The 22,610-nt window shown below is 39.2% G+C and overlaps 1 protein-coding gene across 2 annotated transcripts; it reads left to right on the forward strand.

Annotated features, from left to right (window-relative positions):
* The first annotated feature begins 1,331 nt into the window (after window positions 1–1,331).
* gnai3 (guanine nucleotide binding protein (G protein), alpha inhibiting activity polypeptide 3) lies at window positions 1,332–22,519 on the forward strand. Of its 2 annotated transcripts, XM_077514915.1 has the most exons (10): window positions 1,332–1,487; window positions 1,687–1,990; window positions 9,427–9,469; window positions 9,836–9,977; window positions 10,059–10,216; window positions 13,219–13,347; window positions 14,561–14,690; window positions 14,754–14,907; window positions 15,444–15,644; window positions 19,980–22,519. In XM_077514915.1, the coding sequence occupies exons 2-9, from the start codon at window positions 1,873–1,875 to the stop codon at window positions 15,632–15,634; spliced, it is 1,065 nt and encodes a 354-aa protein (XP_077371041.1). In that variant the 5' UTR covers window positions 1,332–1,487; window positions 1,687–1,872; the 3' UTR covers window positions 15,635–15,644; window positions 19,980–22,519. The 2 variants fall into 2 exon arrangements, with proteins under 2 accessions (XP_077371041.1, XP_077371039.1); XM_077514913.1 differs by having other exon boundaries at window positions 1,332–1,990.
* Window positions 22,520–22,610: the final 91 nt, after the last annotated feature.

Consider the following 22,610-nt stretch of genomic DNA (forward strand, 5'->3'; position numbering starts at 1 on the left):
ACAAAACTACGGTGCAAAAATGAAGTAGTGTGAAATACACAAATAGCATTTTTCTTTTTTTCCTTTAGCTTTATTTGATGGACAAAATTGCATTACACTAAATATTTGCAGCAGCACATGAGTCCAGGCTCCAGAATTCCTGGGTGGAGTTTGCATGTTCTCCCCGTGCCCACGTGGGTCTTCTCCGGGTACTCCGGTCTCCTCCCACATTCCAAAGACATGCATGGCATGTTACTGGGTGGCCCGAATTGTCCCTAGGTGTGCTTGTGAGTGTGGATGGTTGTTTGTCTCTGTGTGCCCTGCGATTGGCTGGCAACCAGTCCAGGGTGTCCCCCGCCTACTGCCCAGAGCCAGCTGAGATAGGCGCCAGCACCCCCCGCGACCCTTGTGAGGAATAAGCGGTCAAGAAAATGGATGGATGGCTAAATATATGCATTTTTTACACACTGCTCTGCTGGACCTTTGTGTGGTGTTGTTTCAAATGTGTTCACCAGTGTGAAGTCAACCAAAGCACATGACTTGCCAAAATCTGAGCTGCACTGTGTTTGTTTGTTTGTTTGTTTGTTTGTTTGTTTGTTTGTTTGTTTGTTTGTTGATTAGCTATGTAAGCAAAGCAGGAGGTGTAGTTAGTTACACTTCTTGTCCCTCACGGCATATATTCCATGTGAAAACTGTATAACCACATCATTATATTTTCTAACCACCCCTGTATTTGATTATGATCATTTATGGCTTGTTATGAAAAGAAGCCAAGTAAAAAATTGTGACAAGCTTTCACTAGTCACATAAAATAACATAATGACTGGCTTGTGGGGCCTCGAGTTCAACACTTGTGTTTTAGAGTCTTCAGTGAATATCATGAATGTTTTGTAAATGTGGGAAATTGCTGGTGTGCCCGGAGAAAACCAGCAAAAATGTGAAAACGCCACCTATGGCCTAAGTTGAAATTCAGTCAAAACCTTATGACTGTGATGCAGATGTTTTAACCACCATGTCACCGTGCTGCCTATCATACATGTTAACCTTTTTAATTTCAAATGCCAAGGAAATAAACGCAAATTAACTGAAAATCCTACTTGGCAATTAGATTGAAAATGGCTGGTATTCAGAAATTCAGAATGTGTTGCAGTTGTGCTAAAAAACGGCTAGGGGTTGCTGTCACATCACACAAACTCATCAATGTGGTTGGCTTTTTCAAATGGCTCGAAAATAGCGACATTTTGGCAATTTTAGCCTTCACGTAGCGATGCCGCATTGGCTTTGTTGTCAAATGAGCGCAAGTGTTAGTTCATGGAAATAGGACGGACCGGACAGCCAGTGTTACGTTGTTGTTCCCTTGGACAGCCTACATTTCCCATCAAGCCTTTAGGGAGGGCCCACATTTCCTCCCCTCTTGTGCGTGTGTGTGCTTTCAGTTCGCATCTGGATCAGCTGGATGACCAGGGCGCGACTGTGCAGCGGCAGCCACTGTCACTCTCAAGGCGAAAGTACACTCATTTTTATTTGTAATCGTTAATTATATTCAAAAATCTGTTTTGATACATATTTTGTAGTTTATGGTCAAAATTGTAGGACGGGGGGAAACTTGCTCGTCACTTTATGTTCTTCAAATTGATGCCAGTCATTCCTAACAATCTGAAAAGCAAAAACTATAACGCGTTTTTTTCTTTCTGCCCTCTGTTGGAGGACACTTGTGGCTGACTGGAAGTTGAGCATCGGACTAAAGCTCTGAGTTAGCCAGAGCAACTCGCCAACGCCTTTCGGGGCTCCTCACAGCTCGGCGTCTTCTCCCCGCGACTCATGAGCCGCTGAAAAAAAAAAAAAGAACAGCACCAGACGACGATATCGGGAAAAGTAATTTTAAAAGTCACAATGGGCTGCACCATCAGCGCCGAAGACAAAGCTGCGGTGGAGAGAAGTAAGATGATCGATAAAAATCTGCGAGAAGACAGGGAGAAGTTATTGAGAGAAGTGAAGCTGCTTTTGCTCGGTAAGTTTCGTTTTATCCTTCGGTCATTGAACACACCACGCCTTACCTCGGTGGACTAGGGGCCAGTGCGCTAACTTGCGCCTTTCAATGAGATTGAAATGAAGTGTGGTGGTATGGAGCAGATGTCTCTTCATCTTCTGAGTTTTGGAGGCGTAAACCAGATGTTGTTGGTAATGTGTGTGGTACAAGTAGGCCACGGCCAGCTGCAGTCAAACCTGCACTGCTTCTGGATCAAAAGCTTCCTAAATTACACATCCAGTGATGCCTTCACTTTGGAGTTTAATTCGTTCCGTGGACAAGCTTGCAAGTTGTAACTCAACATACTGGTATATAAAGCCAATTATCCCAAAAACAACGTGTTCAACCACCCCTCCTCCTCAAAACAGGGTTAATGATAGGCACAATAATTGTTTTGTGAGCCTACATGTTTTTAAGAAAGAAAATTGTGCTCTAGCTAGTGAATAAATACACAATAAAACATGATCAAAGTGAATATAAAGAAATAAATTGGTATGTTTATTTCATAAAGAGTAATGAGTACTGTATGTACAGAACGTAGTATTTTTGTGTTGGATGTGTACCTTTGATGGGCGTGCTCTAGTAATGGTTTGAGTGTCAAAGGCTGCGAGTGTTGTCATTCTCACGTTCTGTATTTGTGTGTTTGACTGTTTGGCCCTTTGTTTAAAAAAAAAAAAAAAAAAGAGATGAAACAGCATCAACAACTGTGGCTCACCTTGCCCACTTGTGAGGGCATCACAGTAGCAGAATTGCTACTTTTTTTTCTTCACTTTATTCGAGCGACCAACAAAAATCAACAAAGCAACGCCTAACTTGTAAATTGGGGCACTCGCACTGCGGAAAGCAAGATTTATAACTCAATTTTATACTGTAGTCTTGTCACTAAACGGAAAATGTGTGGTTGTAGACAACCACCATGTACCCACCTGACATCTCCTGGATTTCACGGTACCCATGCTTTTCAATACACAACTGCATGAACCTGGAATGCGGTTGCGCTCCCTTGTGGCAAAATTGGTCAATTGTGTTCATCGTTTGTGTCCAAACCAGCTTTTGAAAATTGCTTGCTTACGAGGAAAACTATGATCTATGCTCTGTACACAAAATATATATCAAGGATTTGCTTGACTGCATGTTCCACTTTATGTTTAATGTCTGTTTAAGCTGTTTAAGGTACAAACATACCAATGAAATACATAATAATGATAATAACAATAATAATAATAATAATAATAATAATAATAATAATAATAAATACATATAAGAAAGAACGAATAGACGTTGAAGAAGGCTTGGTGCACTCACAAAGTGTCCATGTTAAGATGCACACATATTGACGCTGTTGATGAGGAGCTGTGCAGAATTGGTTGGCTGCCACAGTTTTCTGCGCATTGGCAATGGTTTCTCTCTAAACAGAAATATTCTGAAATCAGCTTTCCAAATAAACCAGAAGTGACCTCGTTTCAGTTCCAAGTGTGTGTGTCTGTTGGACGTTGGTTCTGCTTATCATCGTGTGTCAGGACCTGTTGACTTGACCTATAAATGCAATGCTACATATTTGGATGTTAAACGTCACAGCAGTGAGGAAGATGGGAAATTACACTAAGCTTCAACTTGGAAAATTAAGACCAAAACAATATGTTTAATGTTACCTACAACCGATTAGTACTTCAGCCGTTCCGGCACTTGGCTGAAGTGTGATCCATACAGACTGCCACTACACAATCAGATGTGTGAACGTCAGATACTTTGGAAGTAAAATGGACGGACGAAAGGGATGATCCGGCCGGGATGGCCAATCTTTCACTTAAAAACTCCTTTAGTTCTTTTTTTTAAATTTTTTTATTATTTGATCAAATCAAGTCATCTTTATTGATATCAAGGAAATGATAATAGCTTGCATTTCAAATTTTATCAATTTGTGTTGGAGAAATCATTAAAAAAAACAAAAACAAAAAAAAACTTCCCCTTGCCAGTCAGCAATCCAGCCATCTCGCCCTCACTCTTTACGTCTTGGTTGAAGTCAGCGAAGGAAGCTGACAGATTTTGTCCATTCAAAATCATTGTACATACGTTGTACATAATGTCCAAAAATGGTGCTCAATTGGCACCTAAATTAATGTGGCATTTCAATTTCTGTCCACTTCAATTTCTGAGGCTGTCACAAGGGTTAGCCTCACCATGGCTCAAATTCAGGTCCAGAAAGTATAAAACCTGCCACAGTTTGACTTTAGCCACAGGTGCTTCTATATAGTAAACGAGCGCCCTGGATTTCACACCTCTGTTGCTTACCCACCTACTCATTGCAACAAAAACTGCAAACCCTGCCGTTCTTATTGGAAACAATACCATGCCCACTGTGGGATGCAATTGACTGGGCATGTGCGGCTGGCTTTACAGGGCTAAGCTTGACTGGCCAGTAACTTAGTGGCAAGTAAACAATCTGACTCTCACTGTCAAAGAAACCAAAGTTGGTGGGTAGGTAGACTCAAAGCGATACAGTAGTCAGAGATCATCAGGCAGTTGGTAAGATTTGCAGGTAAACTGTGACAGGTTAGCAAAGACAGCAAATCAAATGGTGGACTGTTTGTTTTTTACTTTATAGTCGAGACAGAAGATGTTGTACCACTGAAATTTCATATAGAGAAATTGCTGTAGGTGAAAACAGATTGCGTTGTGACCTGGACCTTTCTGGAGTATAGAACCTCTGTAACATTTCTTTCAATCTGATTAGATGGGCTACTGGGATCTACAATGACTACAAAAAGTCTACACACCCCTGTTCAGATGTCAGGTTTCCATGATATAAAAACATTTTAAAACCTTTTTCACAATTAATGTGACCTGTAATATGTCAAACTCATTGAAAAAAAATATTTACAATACTGGTGACCATGTCGAAATATCCTTGAGCAAGACACTGAACCTCGATTTGCTCTCAATGGATCTGGCAGCGCCTTGCGTAGCAGCAGTATTGGTGTATGAATGAGTCATTGTGAGCCTCAAATTGTAAAGCGCTTTGGGCACCATATGGTGCAGTTAAAACGCTATATAAAAAGTAGTCCATTTACCAAAAATGTCAGGAAAAGCCTACTAGAACATCTAAACTTTGTTAGCTTAATCCAGTGCTCCTCAAATAGTGGGGCGAGGCTCCATCAAGGATTTGACCTCGGGGAACATGTTTTTTTATGTTTTTATTTTACTTTTTTTTTTTTTACTGTCCTACAATAAAGTGCAATTGCAACTCCACTACATTAGGGCGCAGTGGCGCTCTCATTATTGGCAGTGTGTGCAGGGAGCATTAGCTCGGTGGTGTAGGGGTTTTGTTTGCACTGAGTATGCGCGCTTTGCACATAGCAAAAAATAAAAATAAAAATCAGCACAAATTATTTTATATTTTTGTTTTGCAGGTTAAAGTTTTTTTTTTTTTTAATATTCTGCTCCTGAGTTAATGTTGGTGATCGGTTTGAATGCATTATTATTTATTGATTTTATGTAATTTTATTTTTCCGTATCATATGGTTTGACATGGTCAGTCAAAAAATGTTTATAGTTTAATTAAGGATTTAATTTTATTTTTGAATTTCAGATGCACTTAAAATATTTTCTGTTCCAGTTAATAAAGCTATTCTTTGTTGTAAGTTGGTCCATATTTCTTTCTTTTTTTATTCTCTTCTACGTTAATAAGGATACAGTGTTATGCAGAGGTATGCTTTTCACAAATTTATAGACAAATGATACTCTTTATAGTCACGTGGGGGGGCGAGATGTTTTCTTCTTACTGGGGGGGGGCATGACAGAAAATAATTGAGAAGCATTAATCAGAGGCACTTTAAATGGTTGCAAGTGTGCATTGACTGCTGACTCAAATTTATCATGATTTTGAACACATCTGCAAATGGCACTTCATTTATATAGCGCTTTTCCACCTTCAAGGCCCTCAAAGCTCTTTACATTTTTGACTACCCAGTCACCTACTGATGACGCAGCATCAGGAGCAATTGGGGGTTCAGTATCTTGCTCAAGGATACTTCGACGTGGTCACAATGGTCTAGGATCGAACCCACAACCTCTGGGTTGGGAGACGACTTGGGCAACCATATTATCTCAGTAGTTGACATTATTGGTGGAAAACGCTTTGAATAGATTTCTTTATGATTATTATTATTTTTTATCACAAAAACTTAGAATTTGAAAAGGGGTGCTTATGCTGCATTTGAGGATGGTCGGAAGTCGGATGTATCCGAGTTGTTTTTCCCAGTTCCAACCTGAAAGCGTTCGAGGCGAAAGTAAACAACCAAAATGGCGGATAGTGGTAAATTGTTGTATTTATTTATTTATTTTTTATAATACTCTTAAAAGCACGTTCAAATGTTAAATGTTAAAAGCAATGTTCATGGTAGGAGAATCAAGACACTTATCCATGTTCTGTAGACTTGATGTACTTTTTACTTATTTTTGTTTCTGTATTAAATTCTTAAACAGGAATTATTTTTACTATACAGAGGCATGTTTTTCCATTCACGTTTTTGTTTTATCTTGTGTGTTTGTTTTTTGTTGGTGCTTGATCTGAAAGATAGATTCGAAGATAACCATTCTTCTAAGTTTACTTCCTTCAGGTTTAGCGCCTTTCATAGAATTTAGTTTGGCTGTTGTTAGGACATCCCTCAGAAACCAGCTCTTCGAGTTTAGCATAATAAGAAAAATCAAACCTCAAATTGCTTTCACATGAAGATAAACAGATGCATTCCCAACTGTTCCGTTGGCTGAGGTTTGTGCACTGGTGCAATGTCGAGAGCTCATTATTGTATGCTTGTGAACCCAATGAGGAGTGAGTTTTTTTTTTTTTTTTTCTTTCCTCCTGGATGGTGGAAGAACAAGAAAGTTATGGGGGAAAACAAAGTGGGGTACAGGAGGTTGTGGCACCAAACCCCCAAAGATGGAAAGATAACACATCCCAACCAATGGAAATGGTCTGGTTAGACCACAAACAGCAATTCATCCCTGCCAAAACAAATTAAAAAAAAAAAATCTCAAAAATTCTTGTTAAATGAACCTTGGTTGTAATTCCTGCATCCGTTTGGGCGACTGCGAATGCCTGTGCAAAGTTGGTCTGGGCAGGTGGCCACGGTTGATAATCAGCCAAAAATGCAGCGAATGGGACGGAACCAGAGACATGCTTCAATGCATTTTGCCGAATCAAGTTTTTGGGGTTTAACCCCTGTCAGTGAACATTAAACAAAGAGCTGTGAAAGTATGAAGTACCGTAAATCCTGAAAACACAACTGATCATTAATTAGACTGAATGTGTTGTTGCAATTAGTGAGAAATTAGTGAGCTTGTCTCGCTTCAATGAGCCGACCAATACGAGCAATCTGACTTGTGAATAGAAGCACAGGCAGATGCACCTGATTGTCAAATTACTTTTTTTTTTCCCCTTCAAAATCTAAGATCGATAATATTATTTTTGTTCAGTCTCTCAGTGTTGTGCTGTATCATATGGCCCTTTTGGTACTGCAGCCTGTTGGTTGAGTGCATGAGTGATGAGTGATGTAGTAGGCATAACAATGTAGATCAGTGGAAAAGCACATTTTTTCCCCCCTGTTGCCAGACAGACAGTAATTCAACTCGCCCCATAGGCCAATGGAAATATTGTCATATGCCAGTCACACCCATTAAGCTGTTTGAACGACAAACGTAGGATCTAACTAACGTCAAGCCCCTGAAGAGGGAGCTGAAAGAAACAGGAAGTCAGACAGGCACACGTAAAGATAATTGCTCCAAAAACAGCACCGTATTGATTTGGAAAATGTTTATTTATACACGCTGCGCAGCTCTGCATTAAATATTTATATGTGCACCGCTAGCCTCTCCCCTAATGTTGGGTGCCACTGCTAGTGAAAAAATCATTAAAGGACTACTTTACTTATTTAGCCATTTCTGGCAGTCAAACATTAATATTTTGCCTATAATAAATTTGATATTTTCTTTATTTTTCACGTACAATAAGTACCTTTAAACACATTTTGCAACTTGTTGTCGACTGAAAATGACATCACAGGGGCTCAGGTAACCAATCACAGCTCAGCTTGTCAATGTCACATGACCAAACCTAGAAAACAGGTGAGCTGTGATGTGAACCTGAGCCCTTGTGATGTCATTTTCAGTTGACAGCAAGTTGCAAAATGTGTTTTTAAAGGTACTAATTGTATGTGAAAAATAATGAAAGTATAAAATTAATTATAGACAAAATATCAACTTGTATTGGCATAATGGGCTAAATAAGTGAAGTATCTCTTTAAATTTAGTGCTACATTGCTACAGTTGTGATTCAGTGATACAGTTGTGAATTTGTGAATTGTAACTCAAGGTCATGGCATGGAGTGTCCACTGATTGTAATGACTTTTGTCTAGGTGGTGTGGGATGTCATAGTGGCATGTACAGTGAATGAATATGAATTATTTACTTGAAAATCTTCATTGCATTCCAATACTGTTGGTGTCGGTCAATAACATTATTTACTTATATATTTATTTCTAACTTTGGGTTCAATAAGAACACAACTTCTTTGTGGGATGCTTTTGGAACCCAACAATTATCCATCCTTCCATTTTCATGCTTGCCCTCATCAGGGATGCAGGTGAGATGAAGCCTATGCCAGTTGACTTGGGGAAAGAGCACAGCGGATAAACAACCATTCATATTCATTCACAACTACGGACAATTTTGATTTTAGGGAGGATATGCAAACTTCACACATGAAGTCCTGAGCCAAGATTAGAACCCACAGCCTCAATGCTGTGAGACTCACCACAATCATAATGATAAATAAAATAAGCATGCATATTTGACTAATCTTATTATTTGATCAGACAGACTAATTACAATAGAAAATGTTTTGTGCTGGCAAACTGATTAGTTTTCTTTTTCTCTTCTAGTCAGATATCTTTGTTATGCTTCCAGTGGAAGCAAAATGCTCAGTCAGCCAGATGCATCCTGTGTGGCTTCATGTTGAAATTCAGAATTTTTTTTTTTTTTGTCATGGGAAGTGATTCTCCCACCCTTCATTGCAACACCCCTAATGTGTAAATCGTTTGCGTAAACCGTCACAATTCTTCTCTCTCTGCAGAGGAAACTTGTACAGCAACGATAGCCTCTGCTTGTATGCCTCAGTGCTTTCCCTGTGACATTATATTACCTTTACGTTAGCATGGGATTTATTGGGAAACATAAAACCTTTATGACGATGTATAGTACAGAGTACATCACTGCTGTGTGCCCAGAAACCTTCAGACTCCTTTTAAATTGAGTTTTTAGTCACAATGATCTTTATAGAGAAGTTTAATACAAACGTGCAAATTGAATGATGAGGCTACGTTGTATGATCCAATCTAATTCTTGTTGTTCTCGTTTCCAGGTGCTGGGGAATCAGGCAAAAGCACGCTAGTCAAGCAGATGAAGTAAGCATGAAAGGTGGATTGTGTTTTGCACCCTGTTGTCTGTGCTAACAAACAGGGTTCATCTGTGTGGAAATGAGGGAGCAGACCCATTTCGATGCACCCGGGCAGAGAAAAAAGCCCCCCATTTTGCACATGTGTAACAAAGGCCACCGAGGCCAGTCATAGCCTGGCAAGACATGAATAGACTCCCCCAGTTCCCACATTAGGCATGCTGCATGCTCACAGGAGTTCAAATTCCAGCACTAATGACAGCTTTCATGAAATGCTGCTGATCACTAACATGTCCCACATGAGCCATTCTTCACACTTTTAAATATTTATGCAACCTGAAAGCTTGTTGGTTTTTTTGTTTTTTTTTATTGCTAGAATCATTCACGAAGATGGCTACTCAGAGGAAGAGTGCAGTCAGTACAAAGTTGTGGTGTACAGCAACACCATCCAGTCCATCATGGCCATCATCCGGGCAATGGGCCGCTTAAAGATCGACTTTGGCGATGAGTCGCGGGCGGTGAGCTAACACAACACCGAGGTACTTCAAACGCACGTCATGAGCTGTATGTGACAGAAAGGAATGCGTGCGTTCCGACAGGACGATGCCCGCCAGCTGTTTGCGCTCGCCAGCTCGGCAGAGGAAGGGGCCATGTCGGCGGAGCTCAGCGGCGTGATCCGGCGGCTGTGGGGCGACAGCGGCGTCCGGGCCTGCTTCGACAGATCGCGAGAGTATCAGCTCAACGACTCGGCAGCATAGTGAGAGCCATCTACTGCTTTTATTGGGTTCCACTGAAATGCGGAACGCAGGAATGAAACAACAGCCACCAAATATTTCAATCTGGCTGCAGTCTTGCCTCTTCTCAACCTTTACTTTGTTTCACGCTTTCTTTGTTCCGCAGAAAATCTCAATGGTTTCTAGTGACATTCTTATCAATCTTTTTGGAGCGTTATTGCTACGTTCCATCTCGTCAGCTTTTAATAAGAGTAGCATTTCTTCCTCATTGGTGCAGTGTTTCCACTTGAACCCAGAGGAGGCAAGACGTTTCTTGTTTTAAAAGGTGGCTGTGTGCGCTTGTTCCTCACTTGATTGCATTCCTCAGCGAGAAGAGAGAGGCAACACCTCCAGCCATTTCGCTATCACGTAGCAATTTAATGTGCAAAGGCTGCAGGGAAAGCATGACTTGGATCATCCGTCTTCTAAGCGCAAGCACTTGTTGATTCCAAAATATTGGATTTTTTCAATTAGAAAAGTAATTTAAAAAACACACACACACAACATATCAATGACATGCCTTTGTCTCAAAGGTCTTTCAGTGTGGCCAATCGATTGTTCTGAGGTCATCCCCTATATTGCTTCCTGTACAACTGCAGAGGGCTACAAATTGTAATACCCGCTTATTGTTGGTTCACTTTTCACAAATAGTGCTCTTTCTGAAACTCCCTAAAATGACGCAAGATGCCACCAAAGCCTTGTCTAAACAGGAAAGTAGTCAATTGCGTTTGTTGAAGTGATACATCTCAACTGAGAAACACGTGTTTGTGTAGTATGACAGCGAGGAGGTATGTTTATCCAGAGTTTTTAGTGGAGCTTAAAGTCTGTCTTCACCACATGTACATGTAGATGCACGCTTCTGTCACAGATGAGTTTTCAATATATTCATGTGTCGGTATAATTTGTGGTGTATGTACAATTTAAACTTTGGATATAGGCAATTATATCATTTTTAGTGAGGTGTCTGTTGCGTTTTTGGGGGTTATTAATGGAGAGTTCTGCCTTGTATAAAACAAGCATTCCCGCCCATTTTCACAATTTAGATATTTGGACAATTTAGAAACTTTGATTAAAACAAGCATGTTTTTGGAGCATATACCCACACACACAATTGGAGAATATCTGTGAACAATCACAAACAAATTGAATCGTAATTTGTAGTTATTATTATTATTCATCCATCCAGACATTTTCTTGACCGCTCATTCCTCACAAGGGTCACGGGGGGTGCTGGAGCCTATCTCAATTGGCTTTGGGCAGTAGGCGGGTGACACCCTGAACTGGTTGCCAGCCAATCGCAGGTTATTATTATTATTATTATTATTATTATTATTATTATTATTATTATTATTATTATTATTATTATTATTATTATTATTATAACAGTGAAAATTCTAAAATCAAACGCAGCGTATATCTCGAGTCTTCCTCATGTGTCAGTGAGCATTTTAAATGGACAGTGGGTAGAAATATGTGCCATCTAGTGGTGAACTAACAGAATGCAATGACAAAAGTTTGAACCGCGAGTATTTTGAAGCATGCACACTATGGTGCCCCAGAGAGATCACACTTTGCAAGATTACCAAAAATTTACTATGTTTGCCAAGCTAGTTTCCTTCGAGAACGATGGTAGCAAAACATGTCAGCCTGAAGTTAAAGCATTAAAGCTTTAACTCTTGAGTTAAAGGGGGGGGGGGGGGATGCAAGACAGAAAGTTAGCGGTGATGAGAAAAAGGACTCCATATGGAACTTACTGAAATGTAAAAATGTGGTACACTCATGTACAGCACCAAGCGAGTTGCATTTTGACTTTGTGAAGAGACTTAATTCTCAGATACACACAGTTATCGCCATCTAAAATACACCTTTCACTCGCCATTAATTTTGTTACTGTTACTTACCTTACAGTGTGACTGTAGTGTTAGTGTTAGTATTAGTGTTACTTAGACGTTAACTTGGCAGTTAAAAATTATTTTTACGATCACGACATTTTGAAATTGGAACAGATTTTCACTTATTTCCTATGAGTGTAAAGGAATCTATCGAGAACTACTAGTACCAGTGCTTCACAACGAATAATATTCCAGCTCAGAGGTTAAAAGCTGTAATCAAGTATTACAAACCTGCTAAAAATTCAACAACAACAAAAAAATGCCCGAAGTAGTAAAAATAAAGTCAGTTGTGTTTCTGTAGAATTTGTGTCACGTTCACCGTGAAGACCTGACCTGACAGTGAAGGACGTGTACTTTGTTTTGAAAACAAGCAATCTGTCGTGGCTCTTTGTCTCCACACCACGAGACAAGCAGGACTAGTGGAATCAGCCTGTTCTCACTCAACTCATAATGAGCCAGTGTTTATCGGCCATCCAAATATGAGGCCATATTTAGCACCAGTCTGTGGAGGCTTTGTTTATACAAAATCTTCACTTCACTTACATATTTGCAAACATTCTAAAATGATTTTGTTTGAAACACAATAAAGTATGTAGTAGTTATAACAGTTTCAATCATCATCATCATCATCATCATCTGCTAAGAGGTCAATCGAGATGTACAATATTAGGGGACCAGCTTGAACTTGCATGGCCTTGCTAGCTTCGATGCTAACTAGTGGTTGCATGTGTCCAAATTCACAAGGCTGGGTCCTCCGAAGGCTGAATTTGATGGCTGCATGACGTCACTCCCGGCGCGACTCGACAACACGCACAGACTTACACATAAATGGAGTGTCAGTCAATGCACTACCGACAAGCAACATTGACAATCCATGCTGTGGTTGCACAAACTTTGCTGCCAGTAAATAGATGTTCTAGAACTTCCTGGTGTGTTAAACAAAACTGAAAACCTTTTTATGCATTTTGTTTGTTTTGTTTTCTTAATGCAGTTAAACAGGTGTCAATTACATGTGTATTTGACCGATTCCATTTGGATTTGGAGTGTGATCATATCACCTGGGCGCACTTTTGACCATATTTTTTGCCATGCAGCTACCTGAACGACTTGGATAGGCTGTGTCAGCCCAACTACATCCCGACCCAACAGGACGTGCTGCGCACGCGTGTCAAAACCACGGGCATCGTGGAAACTCACTTCACCTTCAAAGATCTCTACTTTAAGTGAGTAAATGCTACACTTTGGCCTAACAGGTACACAAATACAGTGTTTTGGCCATAAAGAACAGTGGTTAGCTGTCTGACAGTTGAGAGGTTCTGAGTTTGAACCTTGCCTTCCAAGTTCTTGATGTCTTTTTTTTAACCATATAAAGCCTGAACCATGAACAATATGCGAACATTTGGATTCTTTGTAAATAGAGTATTTATTGGTCCTTTTTAACTTTTTTTATTTTTTTTGAAAATCAACTTCCACATTTGACTTTTGATTTGTGTCATATTTGATACACAATGCTGTAAATTTGTACATTTATAAATGTCAAAAATAATATAATTAACATACATATAAAACATATTAGTATTTCCAAAAATCAGAAATAACATTTCCCACTATTAATAAGTATAGGTGTCACTCCTTTCTCAGTTGGGGCGATCTTGCAAGGTTGCTAGAAAAGCCATCAGCTGGGTGATACTGCCCTCTAATGCATTATCCGTGCAATGTATGTGTCAGATCATATACGTCAGGGTTTTAATGAAATAAAGGGCTCAAAATATCTTGTATTTAATAAACTTTATAGGGTTAAATCTTCAATGTGCCACATCAAATCCAGTACAAGTAGTCACAGATTAGATAGAGCTCTGAATCGGGCTATGGCATTTATGACGTTACACTCACTGAATGCCATCACAAGCAGTAAGTGGTACTGCAATAAGGATTGACATGTCAGACTGTCCAATAATATTTAAACTCTATACATTCAGTGACATAAAAAGTAGGTTCAAATGCTGAGACGGAAGACCAACAGTGGATGAAAACATGCAGTGCATACGTACATACATACGTTGTGATGTGATTTATCTTATGCGTAATTAAATGAAAACTGCAGAATGCAGACAGAGATGAAATATAGTTATGATATTCTTTCTTGTTTCCTTTCCCTCCCCATAATTAATATTATTATGTTTTTGACTAATGCAATTGTTGTTTGGTTCACAGCGCATTTTAAGCCTGTACGTAATTTCATTTAAATGCATTCCGTGACATTTCATCTTGAACCCACTGTTGGATATTATGACTTAAAAGATATAGTGGATATAGTAGCTTTTGATTTTCACTTTCCGTAGCAGCAGATGCAATTTTAAAGTAGACACTCATTCTGACATAGTTTAGAGTTTGTTTTTAATGGTATTGAAACTGAATTTGTTTCTGTGCATCCAGGATGTTTGATGTGGGAGGTCAGCGCTCGGAGAGGAAGAAGTGGATTCATTGTTTTGAGGAAGTCACTGCCATCATTTTCTGTGTCGCTCTCAATGACTATGATCTGGTCTTGGCTGAGGATGAGGAGATGGTTCGTTACTCTTCCTTCCCCGTCTCGGATGTGAACGTGCGTTTGACAGGTCTTTCCCCTCAGAACCGCATGCATGAAAGCATGAAGCTGTTTGACTCCATCTGCAACAACAAGTGGTTCACAAACACCTCCATCATCCTCTTCCTCAACAAGAAGGACCTGTTTGAGGAGAAGATTGGCAGAAGTCCGCTCATAATCTGCTACCCGGAGTACACAGGTTGGATGAACTGATGTTTCATTATTAAGATGTAGCGCAACTATCAGCCGTGGGAGTCCTTGTATGCAAGGTCAAACTGCACCTTTACATTAATTTTAATCCATATTTGATGCACACGCTTCTCATATTTACCAAAGAAAATCCCATCTACGTTCAGATGCATGCATCGCCGTCAAGCAGAAAAATTGTGGTTATGATTGAAGCTTCCTTCATATAATTTCCTTCAATGTATTGATTCCAGTGCGTGAGTACTGAGATCCTGTAAGCATCTGACCAGTGTTTCCTGTTAAGATGATGAGGCTCCACCCGTGGAGCTTGTTGATATTACATCCTTGTGACCGCAAACCAAACAACAGCATAACCACAGCAGTATTTCAGACTTTGACTCTAAACAATTTAATGTGAGCTGTTCTATCGTCTCACTTTCATGATGATGTTTTTCGCTGTCCTTGATAGAATGTACACACATTTATAGTTGACTGTGATCTTTGTCTAAGCAACAGTGTTGCTGTTTTCCTCCTTTTGTGTGTGTAAAGGAGAGAACAAGTACGAGGAGGCCGCAATGTACATCCAGGGCCAGTTTGAGGACTTAAATAAACAAAAGGGCAGCAAGGAGATCTACACCCACTTCACTTGTGCCACGGATACCAAGAATGTGCAGTTTGTGTTTGACGCAGTCACTGATGTCATCATCAAACTCAACCTGACGGATATCGGGCTCTACTAAAGCCACAAAGGTCAGAGCAGTACTGACTTCACAGCTAACATGTCACGAATAACGGTAGCTTGATAAATACTGTATTGTTGTTGTGTTTTATATGTTCAATAAACAAACTAGAGATTTTTTATGCCACTTTTTTCAGACCAATCCCAAGTATTCAACGCTTGCATAGTCACAGATACCAATAACAAGTACCAATACCGCTAGTACTTTTCAAACATGAAATTTCCCCCAAACAACAATGAAATCATTTTAAAGAAGGACCTATAAATCTGTCAGGGTTAGCTGTTTGACATCTATTAAGCATGACACAAAAAGGAGAGAAGACACTCAGTTCAGGGCTTGTGAGGAGAGAGAAGAGGAATTGACTGACACAATTCACTCCTGCACTCTCTAAAGATTCCTCTCCTCACCCTCTCTATTTATTTGGTTTTCCACGCCCCTAGTTACATGGGTGTTCGAACCCTAAAAATGCAAATGCAAGGCATAGTTGGAACACAGTGTACTAGTTTGTCTATGTGTTGTGCATGTGAGTGGAAGATTGCTGAGTACATGTGTGTTTGAAGTTTGAAATCATTTCTTAACAGAAAACAGCCGACCTCAGCAGACTGGCTCTAACCATTCTGCTGCGTTAGATGTTGTGGTTCTTCAGCTTTTTGAGTCATCTTCAAATAGCCAGGCTATGTGAATGTGAGTGGGAAGAGATTAAAGCATTCTTCATTGCAAGCAAATATATGATAAGATAACATATATGCAGTGTTGCCGGTAACGCGTTACTAAGTAACGAGTTACTCAAAAAAAATTTGCTTTTCAAAGTAACTAGTAGTCTAACGCGTTGCTTTATTCACAGGGGTGGCAAACTGCGGTCCTGCAGGTTTTGCAGATTTCCCTCCTCGAAGTGCAGCTGATTCCAATTAACAGGCTCGTTATCAGGTTTCTGCAGAGCTTGCTGATGAGCTGATCATGAATCAGCTGTGTTGAAGAAGGGAAATATCCAAAACCAGCAGGACTGCGGCCCTCGAGGACCGGATCTCGCCACCCCTGTTCTAGAAAGTAATCTGATTAAAGTTACTGTCCAGAGATTCAATGCGTTACTCCACATTTTCATGAAGAATGCAAAATATCTCACTGTTGTAACAGTCACAAACAACTGCCGCTCACTACGAAGATGAGGCAGAAGTCATTGATCACCACACTGAATTCAGCCATGGTCTGTTCGTGAATGGTTTGCACATTCAAAACAAAAGTGATGATACTTTTACTACTAGTTTTATTAACCAACAGGCAACAAAAAAAAGTGTACATTATGGACCATAAAAGTGGTAACAAAAATAATTTATTTCCATCCTCAACTGGTCCGTGAAGCATTCTGGGATGAGGTCGTCTCCGCCCTCTCTCCAGGGGAAGTGACGTCAGACAAGTCACGTTTTCAGCATGCATGAGTCGACTCAAGTGTACACACTTGGAATAGCGGAACAAACAATAGAGGAATTAAGGGGATTTTCATTTTCAACCTGGATTGATTTTTATTTTTTGTTTTATAAAAAGTATTTATGTTACAAGAAGTCAAGAGAGACTGTCTATTTTGTTTTTCATTAAAAAAAAAAAACTAATTTCATGTTAAAAATGCACTTTCAATAAAGTATTTGGAACTCCGTTTCTACCACATTATTTTTATGTTGAGATGGTGTTATCGGCAGCTGCTGAAAGTAACTAAAAAAGTCACTTTTAATCTAATTTAGTTACTTTTAAAACCAAGTAATCAGTAAAGTAACTAAGTTACTTTTTCAAGGTAACTGTGGCAACACTGCATATATGGCTAGGCTATGTGAATGTGAGTGCCAAGCGAAGGATTCTTCATTGCAAGCAGAAGTATGATAACTTATTATTTACAATTATTCCTACAAAATCCCAATAGAATTTTTCCCCTTAAAATTGCATGAAATTAATAGCAATATTCTATCTAGTTCCTGATTGTAGATCATCCACAAGAGGGCGGTCAGTGGCCGCCATCGCGAGTGTTGAAGGCCCAGTATCGGATACCAATATTCCATGAACAAAAGAAACAAAAAATATAGCCTATATAGATTCACACTCACATTTACAGCTATGGACAATTTAAAGTGTTCAATGAACTGGCATGTGTGCTTTTGAAGTGAGGAAGGAAACCAAATCACTCAGAAAAAACAAACAAACAAACAAACATGTTAGCACATGGAGAACTCTAAACCCCAAGATTCGAACATGCAATCTCTGGAGTGCATAGCAGACTTTCCAACCACTGATGGACCCAAAGATGCAAATATTGAAAAAAGTAAAGCTAGACTGCCCCCTAAATGTACTGTAGTTACAACAACAACAAAAAAGTTACACAGTCATTTCAGTCACAGACCCATAAATTGCTCCACCCCTATACTCATGATCTCGAGTGAACTTCCAGCATTGCAACAGCCTCAGTTCACAGGATGTCAAATACTATCACTGTCTGATGTTGGAATGTTGGAGATGACACAGACTGGACAAATGAGAGACAAGCAGACAATACAGTAAATAAATGAAATATATATATAAAAAAATAATAATTAATACTTTAGGCACAGAAACAGGCTGGCACAACCGAGCACAAAATGAATCAAGCCCAGACAAACAGCAACAACGGAGGAAAAAATATGTTGCTCAGAGGTGAGTCATACAATTTGCTAAATGTACCTCTGAAGCTAAACAACATGTTTGTCAAAGTTCTCAGCCATGGATTTATGTTTAATTTCAACCTGAGTATTTTGAGGTAGAACTGCTGTCTGGAATTCAGAATAACAATCTGGAACATCGGCCATTTTAGAATTGAAGGCATTTTTGTAAAAACACGCAAAAAAGTTTATAATAATAATAATAATAATAATAATAATAATTATTATTATTATTATTATTATTATTATTATTATTATTATTATTATGTTTTCAAGAAAATTGGGTAACAAACCATCAAATTTATTTTTGTTCAGCTCAAACTTCACTTTTTATGGGATGCCGCACATTTTTCTCGTTTGGTGCAACCCTGTTGAAGACAGACATTTGGAAAACCTATACTGCATTTAAAAAAAAAAAACTGCTAATTCATGTTACCTCCATGCATCCATCCATCCATCCATCCATCCATCCCATCCATCCATCCCATCCATCCATCCATCCATCCATCCATTTTCTTTACCGCCTACTCCTCACAAGGGTCGCGGTCGCGGGGGTGCTGGAGGTGCTATCCCAGCTGGCTTTGGGCAGAAGGCGGGGTACACCCTGAACTGGTTGCCAGCCAATCGCAGGGCACACAGAGACGAACAATCATGTTTTACAAATAAATTTAAAATGTTCGTTTTTTGTATGCTAATTTAATTTAATTATTACTCTAATTACAGCAGCAGGGTTGAAAACAGCTAATTTTAGAGGTTTTGCTCAAGAGTTACATGCTAGCCTTGGTAGCTCCTTTGCTAACTGGTCAAGAACAAATTTAGCTTTAAAACTAAAACAAAGAAAAACTTTGATATGTCTTTTTCTTGATAACGGGTGTTGAGTGGGTTTTAGTGACACTTATGAGTTATGTAGCTCACTTTTGTTCTTTTTTCGATGGATGAAAAAGGTTAGTAAGAGGGTTACATGCAGATATGTAGTGACCAGATTTTCAAAATTAATATCCGTGAACACGTCGCTGAGAATCAAATATTCAATACATTCTCACCAGGATCTATTTATACCAAATTTAATCACTAGTCAATCTGATTGTTGAATAACTTTAGCTAATGCTAAATCTATCCTGACTGAAAGTTCAACAACTGTAAATAAGTCATTGTACTCACTATCATCCAACCTCGATTGCTCGGTCAGCTATTGGAAGCTGGCTTTGCCGTTAACCTCGCACCAGTCCCGTGTTGTAACATTGGAAATATGCCACCAGAAAAGCTCCGCTTGCATCGGGTCTGATCGTCGAGCGCAGCATTAGGCTAGTAGGACTACAATTCCCGTGATTCTTGGCCACATTGCCCAAACAACTGGCTTGCTGACTGGACAAAAACAAAACGGGACGCCGGGACGTAATAGTGGGACAAAACAATGAGGCTGGTGAAATATGGCGGGATTCGGGACACAAGGCTTAAAAACGGGGCTGTCCTATTTAAAACATGAGGCCTAACCCCTATGTTACAGGTCCGTATTGTTGAGACTTGAGTGACACAACTTCAAAGCATAATTACTACTGTTTAAAATATGTACGGTATGTGATAAACAACATATTTTAATAATTAATGTACAAAGAAGACAAAAAAATCTCTAAATCTTATTTGATCTGTTATATTTGTTGCAGGTATCACAAGAGGACTCTGGTCACCTTGGCTGCTATGCGGTATCTGCATAAGGTGCAGTGCAAAGTGTTTTACAAAAGGACTAAGCTGGTGCTGTCTGCAGCAAATGTTGCATCCACAATGGTGGGGACGTTTTAGTCTTGGCTGAGTTTTCACTGGGATGAAGAGATTGGTAAGAGCAGCTAATAAAGCGATCTCTGTGAGTTTGTGCAAGTATTTGCCTTCCAGGGCAGGTAAAGACAGCTTTGTACACCTTACCTACAATATGTCTGTTTTTCACACTTAAACAGCTGATGTGTTCTATCACTTGATTTGATTGAGTGTTTTCTTGCAAGTATTTGGATTACATAGCTGTCATTTTGAAATTGGCTCACAGTTTTTGAATGCATGAATTCCATAACTTATGTAGAGGACAGTTTTACATAGAGGTCCTGGGTTTACTTCTTATTAGGGCTAATAAATTCCACAGCAGCACAATCTGACTTTGTATTACACCAAACTACATCGCTGCACTGAAGTTCGCAAAGGGAGATTCTGAAATTTCTTGACTAATGTTTTTCACTTAGGAGGCTCAATAGTGAAGCCGGTTTTTCTCCCAAATGATAAACGTCGTGCCTTATTGTTTCACAGCCATCACCTCATACTAAGGAGACCTTGATTCTTTTTCTACTGTCCTGTTCAAAGAAGTCTTATCAGCCATTTTTCCCATTTTGAATTTGCATGTCTTTGCTCTGCATTTATATTGGCTCATTTTATCATCATTAGTTGAGAGGAAGAAAGCTGGCCTTCCTTTGTTTTGTTTTAAATCAAAACCTCCCACCAGACGGGACGGCTGATGTCCACCTTGAAGACTTCGAACGGCCACTTCCAAACAAAGCACTGAAGGCTGTAAATGTAACGTCAATGGGAAACGTTATTTCGAGAGGCACGTTTGAAGCATGATGACCCCATGCCTGTGTAGTACAACACAGCATAGAAATAAACAAGGGTGCCTGTCTAAAGTGAAGACAGCAGGGAATTCAAAATTATACATGCAAATATTTTATCAGGCAACAAACTGTACTTTCACTGATGCATCTGAAAAAAAGAAAAGAGGAATTTTGTGACTGCTATGTACATCTTTAACTACTGTGTTGGGCCACGTGCACATCTGTCAAGGCTTTGACTGATGAAACTTAAGCACACTTGTCCAAACTGTTGTCACCCCGTTCAAGTGTAAATTCTTTCAGAATTTACACTTTTGATGCAATTGAGTTTTGCTCAATGGTTATAAACTCTTCACTTGTCACTTATTTCAAATGACATTTCTATATATATATATAGTACTTGGACTGACTTGTGAATAGTATTTTAATGAAATTACTCCATGGAACAAAGATAAAACATGAATGTTAAATTGAATAAACATGATTCCTTTGATGAAATGCAGATGAAATGTTGCATCTGCAATCCACCACGTTTTACGGGTACACAGCAAAAGGTTGATAGTTGACTGAATTTACGTAAACAACATTATGCTGCAAGATGTTTCCCTGTTATACAAGTAGACAAACCTAACATTTATTATCTGTTCCTGTGAATCCCTATTAATGGTGCATTATGTGTAATATAAACTGCTCATAGTTTACATATGTCCATTCATCATCAATATTGTGTTTATTTGTAGCTTCTCATGATTTATTTGAGCTTTTCTTTTTCCAGGCTGGAATGGTGATCCTATGTAATAAAATGTCCCCGATGTTTTTCAACAAGCTTCTAAACTTCATTCCTCATATTTGACCACTCTTACTGACAGAATTGGCAAGTTGGTTTCCGGGAACAGGCCGGCCTTTTAAGCATAGTCCACACACATTAAATCGCTTTATTCCCCTTAAATCCCTAAACTAATTTTAGCCAGTATTATCCGGTCCAAAACCAGTGTTGTTGTGTGTTTGCAATTATTGTCCATTGTTGGGACAACCTATTGTTAAGAAGGGCATGCAAAAATCCAACCAGTATTATGCCATTTTATATTTTAATCACTCATGGTTACAAAATGTGGTGAAGGTGAAACTTGCTGAAGGACATTTAAGACTGACGAGGTAGCTTGTATAAACATCCCGCCCTGGAATCAATCAATCATTTAAGGCCCTGGTTTACTACAATATTTGATGCCCATGATTTCTGCATGTAAAATCCCATTATTTTGCACCCTTAAAAGCTGGAGCACAAAAAGCATCAGACAACACTCAGTCTGTAGCGAGATCAAAACAATATAAGTGAGTCATCTATTTTGTAATTATTTTTATTACCTTTGTCATGGATGTGCTGTTTTTATTCACCCAAAGCTAATTTGGGGGTTGCATGCTTTTCTCTTACAATTTTAAGGGATGTGGTTGAGTTTTGTTGTTGTTCATTATTTCCAATATAATTGGAATACAATTTGTGCTCAACATCCTACTCAAGTCTTATGAGTAAGATGCATTTTGGATTGTCTGGTAGGAGGAATGATTAATAAACAGACCAGAAAAGACTAATACAAGCATTTGCATCATTCTTTTTCCCCCAATGAATTGTTTTCTTGGAATAGGTAGTAAGTGGTCTGCTACATTAATGTGCTATAAACTGGTCCCGCTACTTACAAGGACCATGTT

This window comes from Festucalex cinctus, chromosome 2 (genome assembly GCF_051991245.1).
Source record: "Festucalex cinctus isolate MCC-2025b chromosome 2, RoL_Fcin_1.0, whole genome shotgun sequence".
In the NCBI taxonomy this organism is placed as follows: Eukaryota; Metazoa; Chordata; class Actinopteri; order Syngnathiformes; family Syngnathidae; genus Festucalex; species Festucalex cinctus.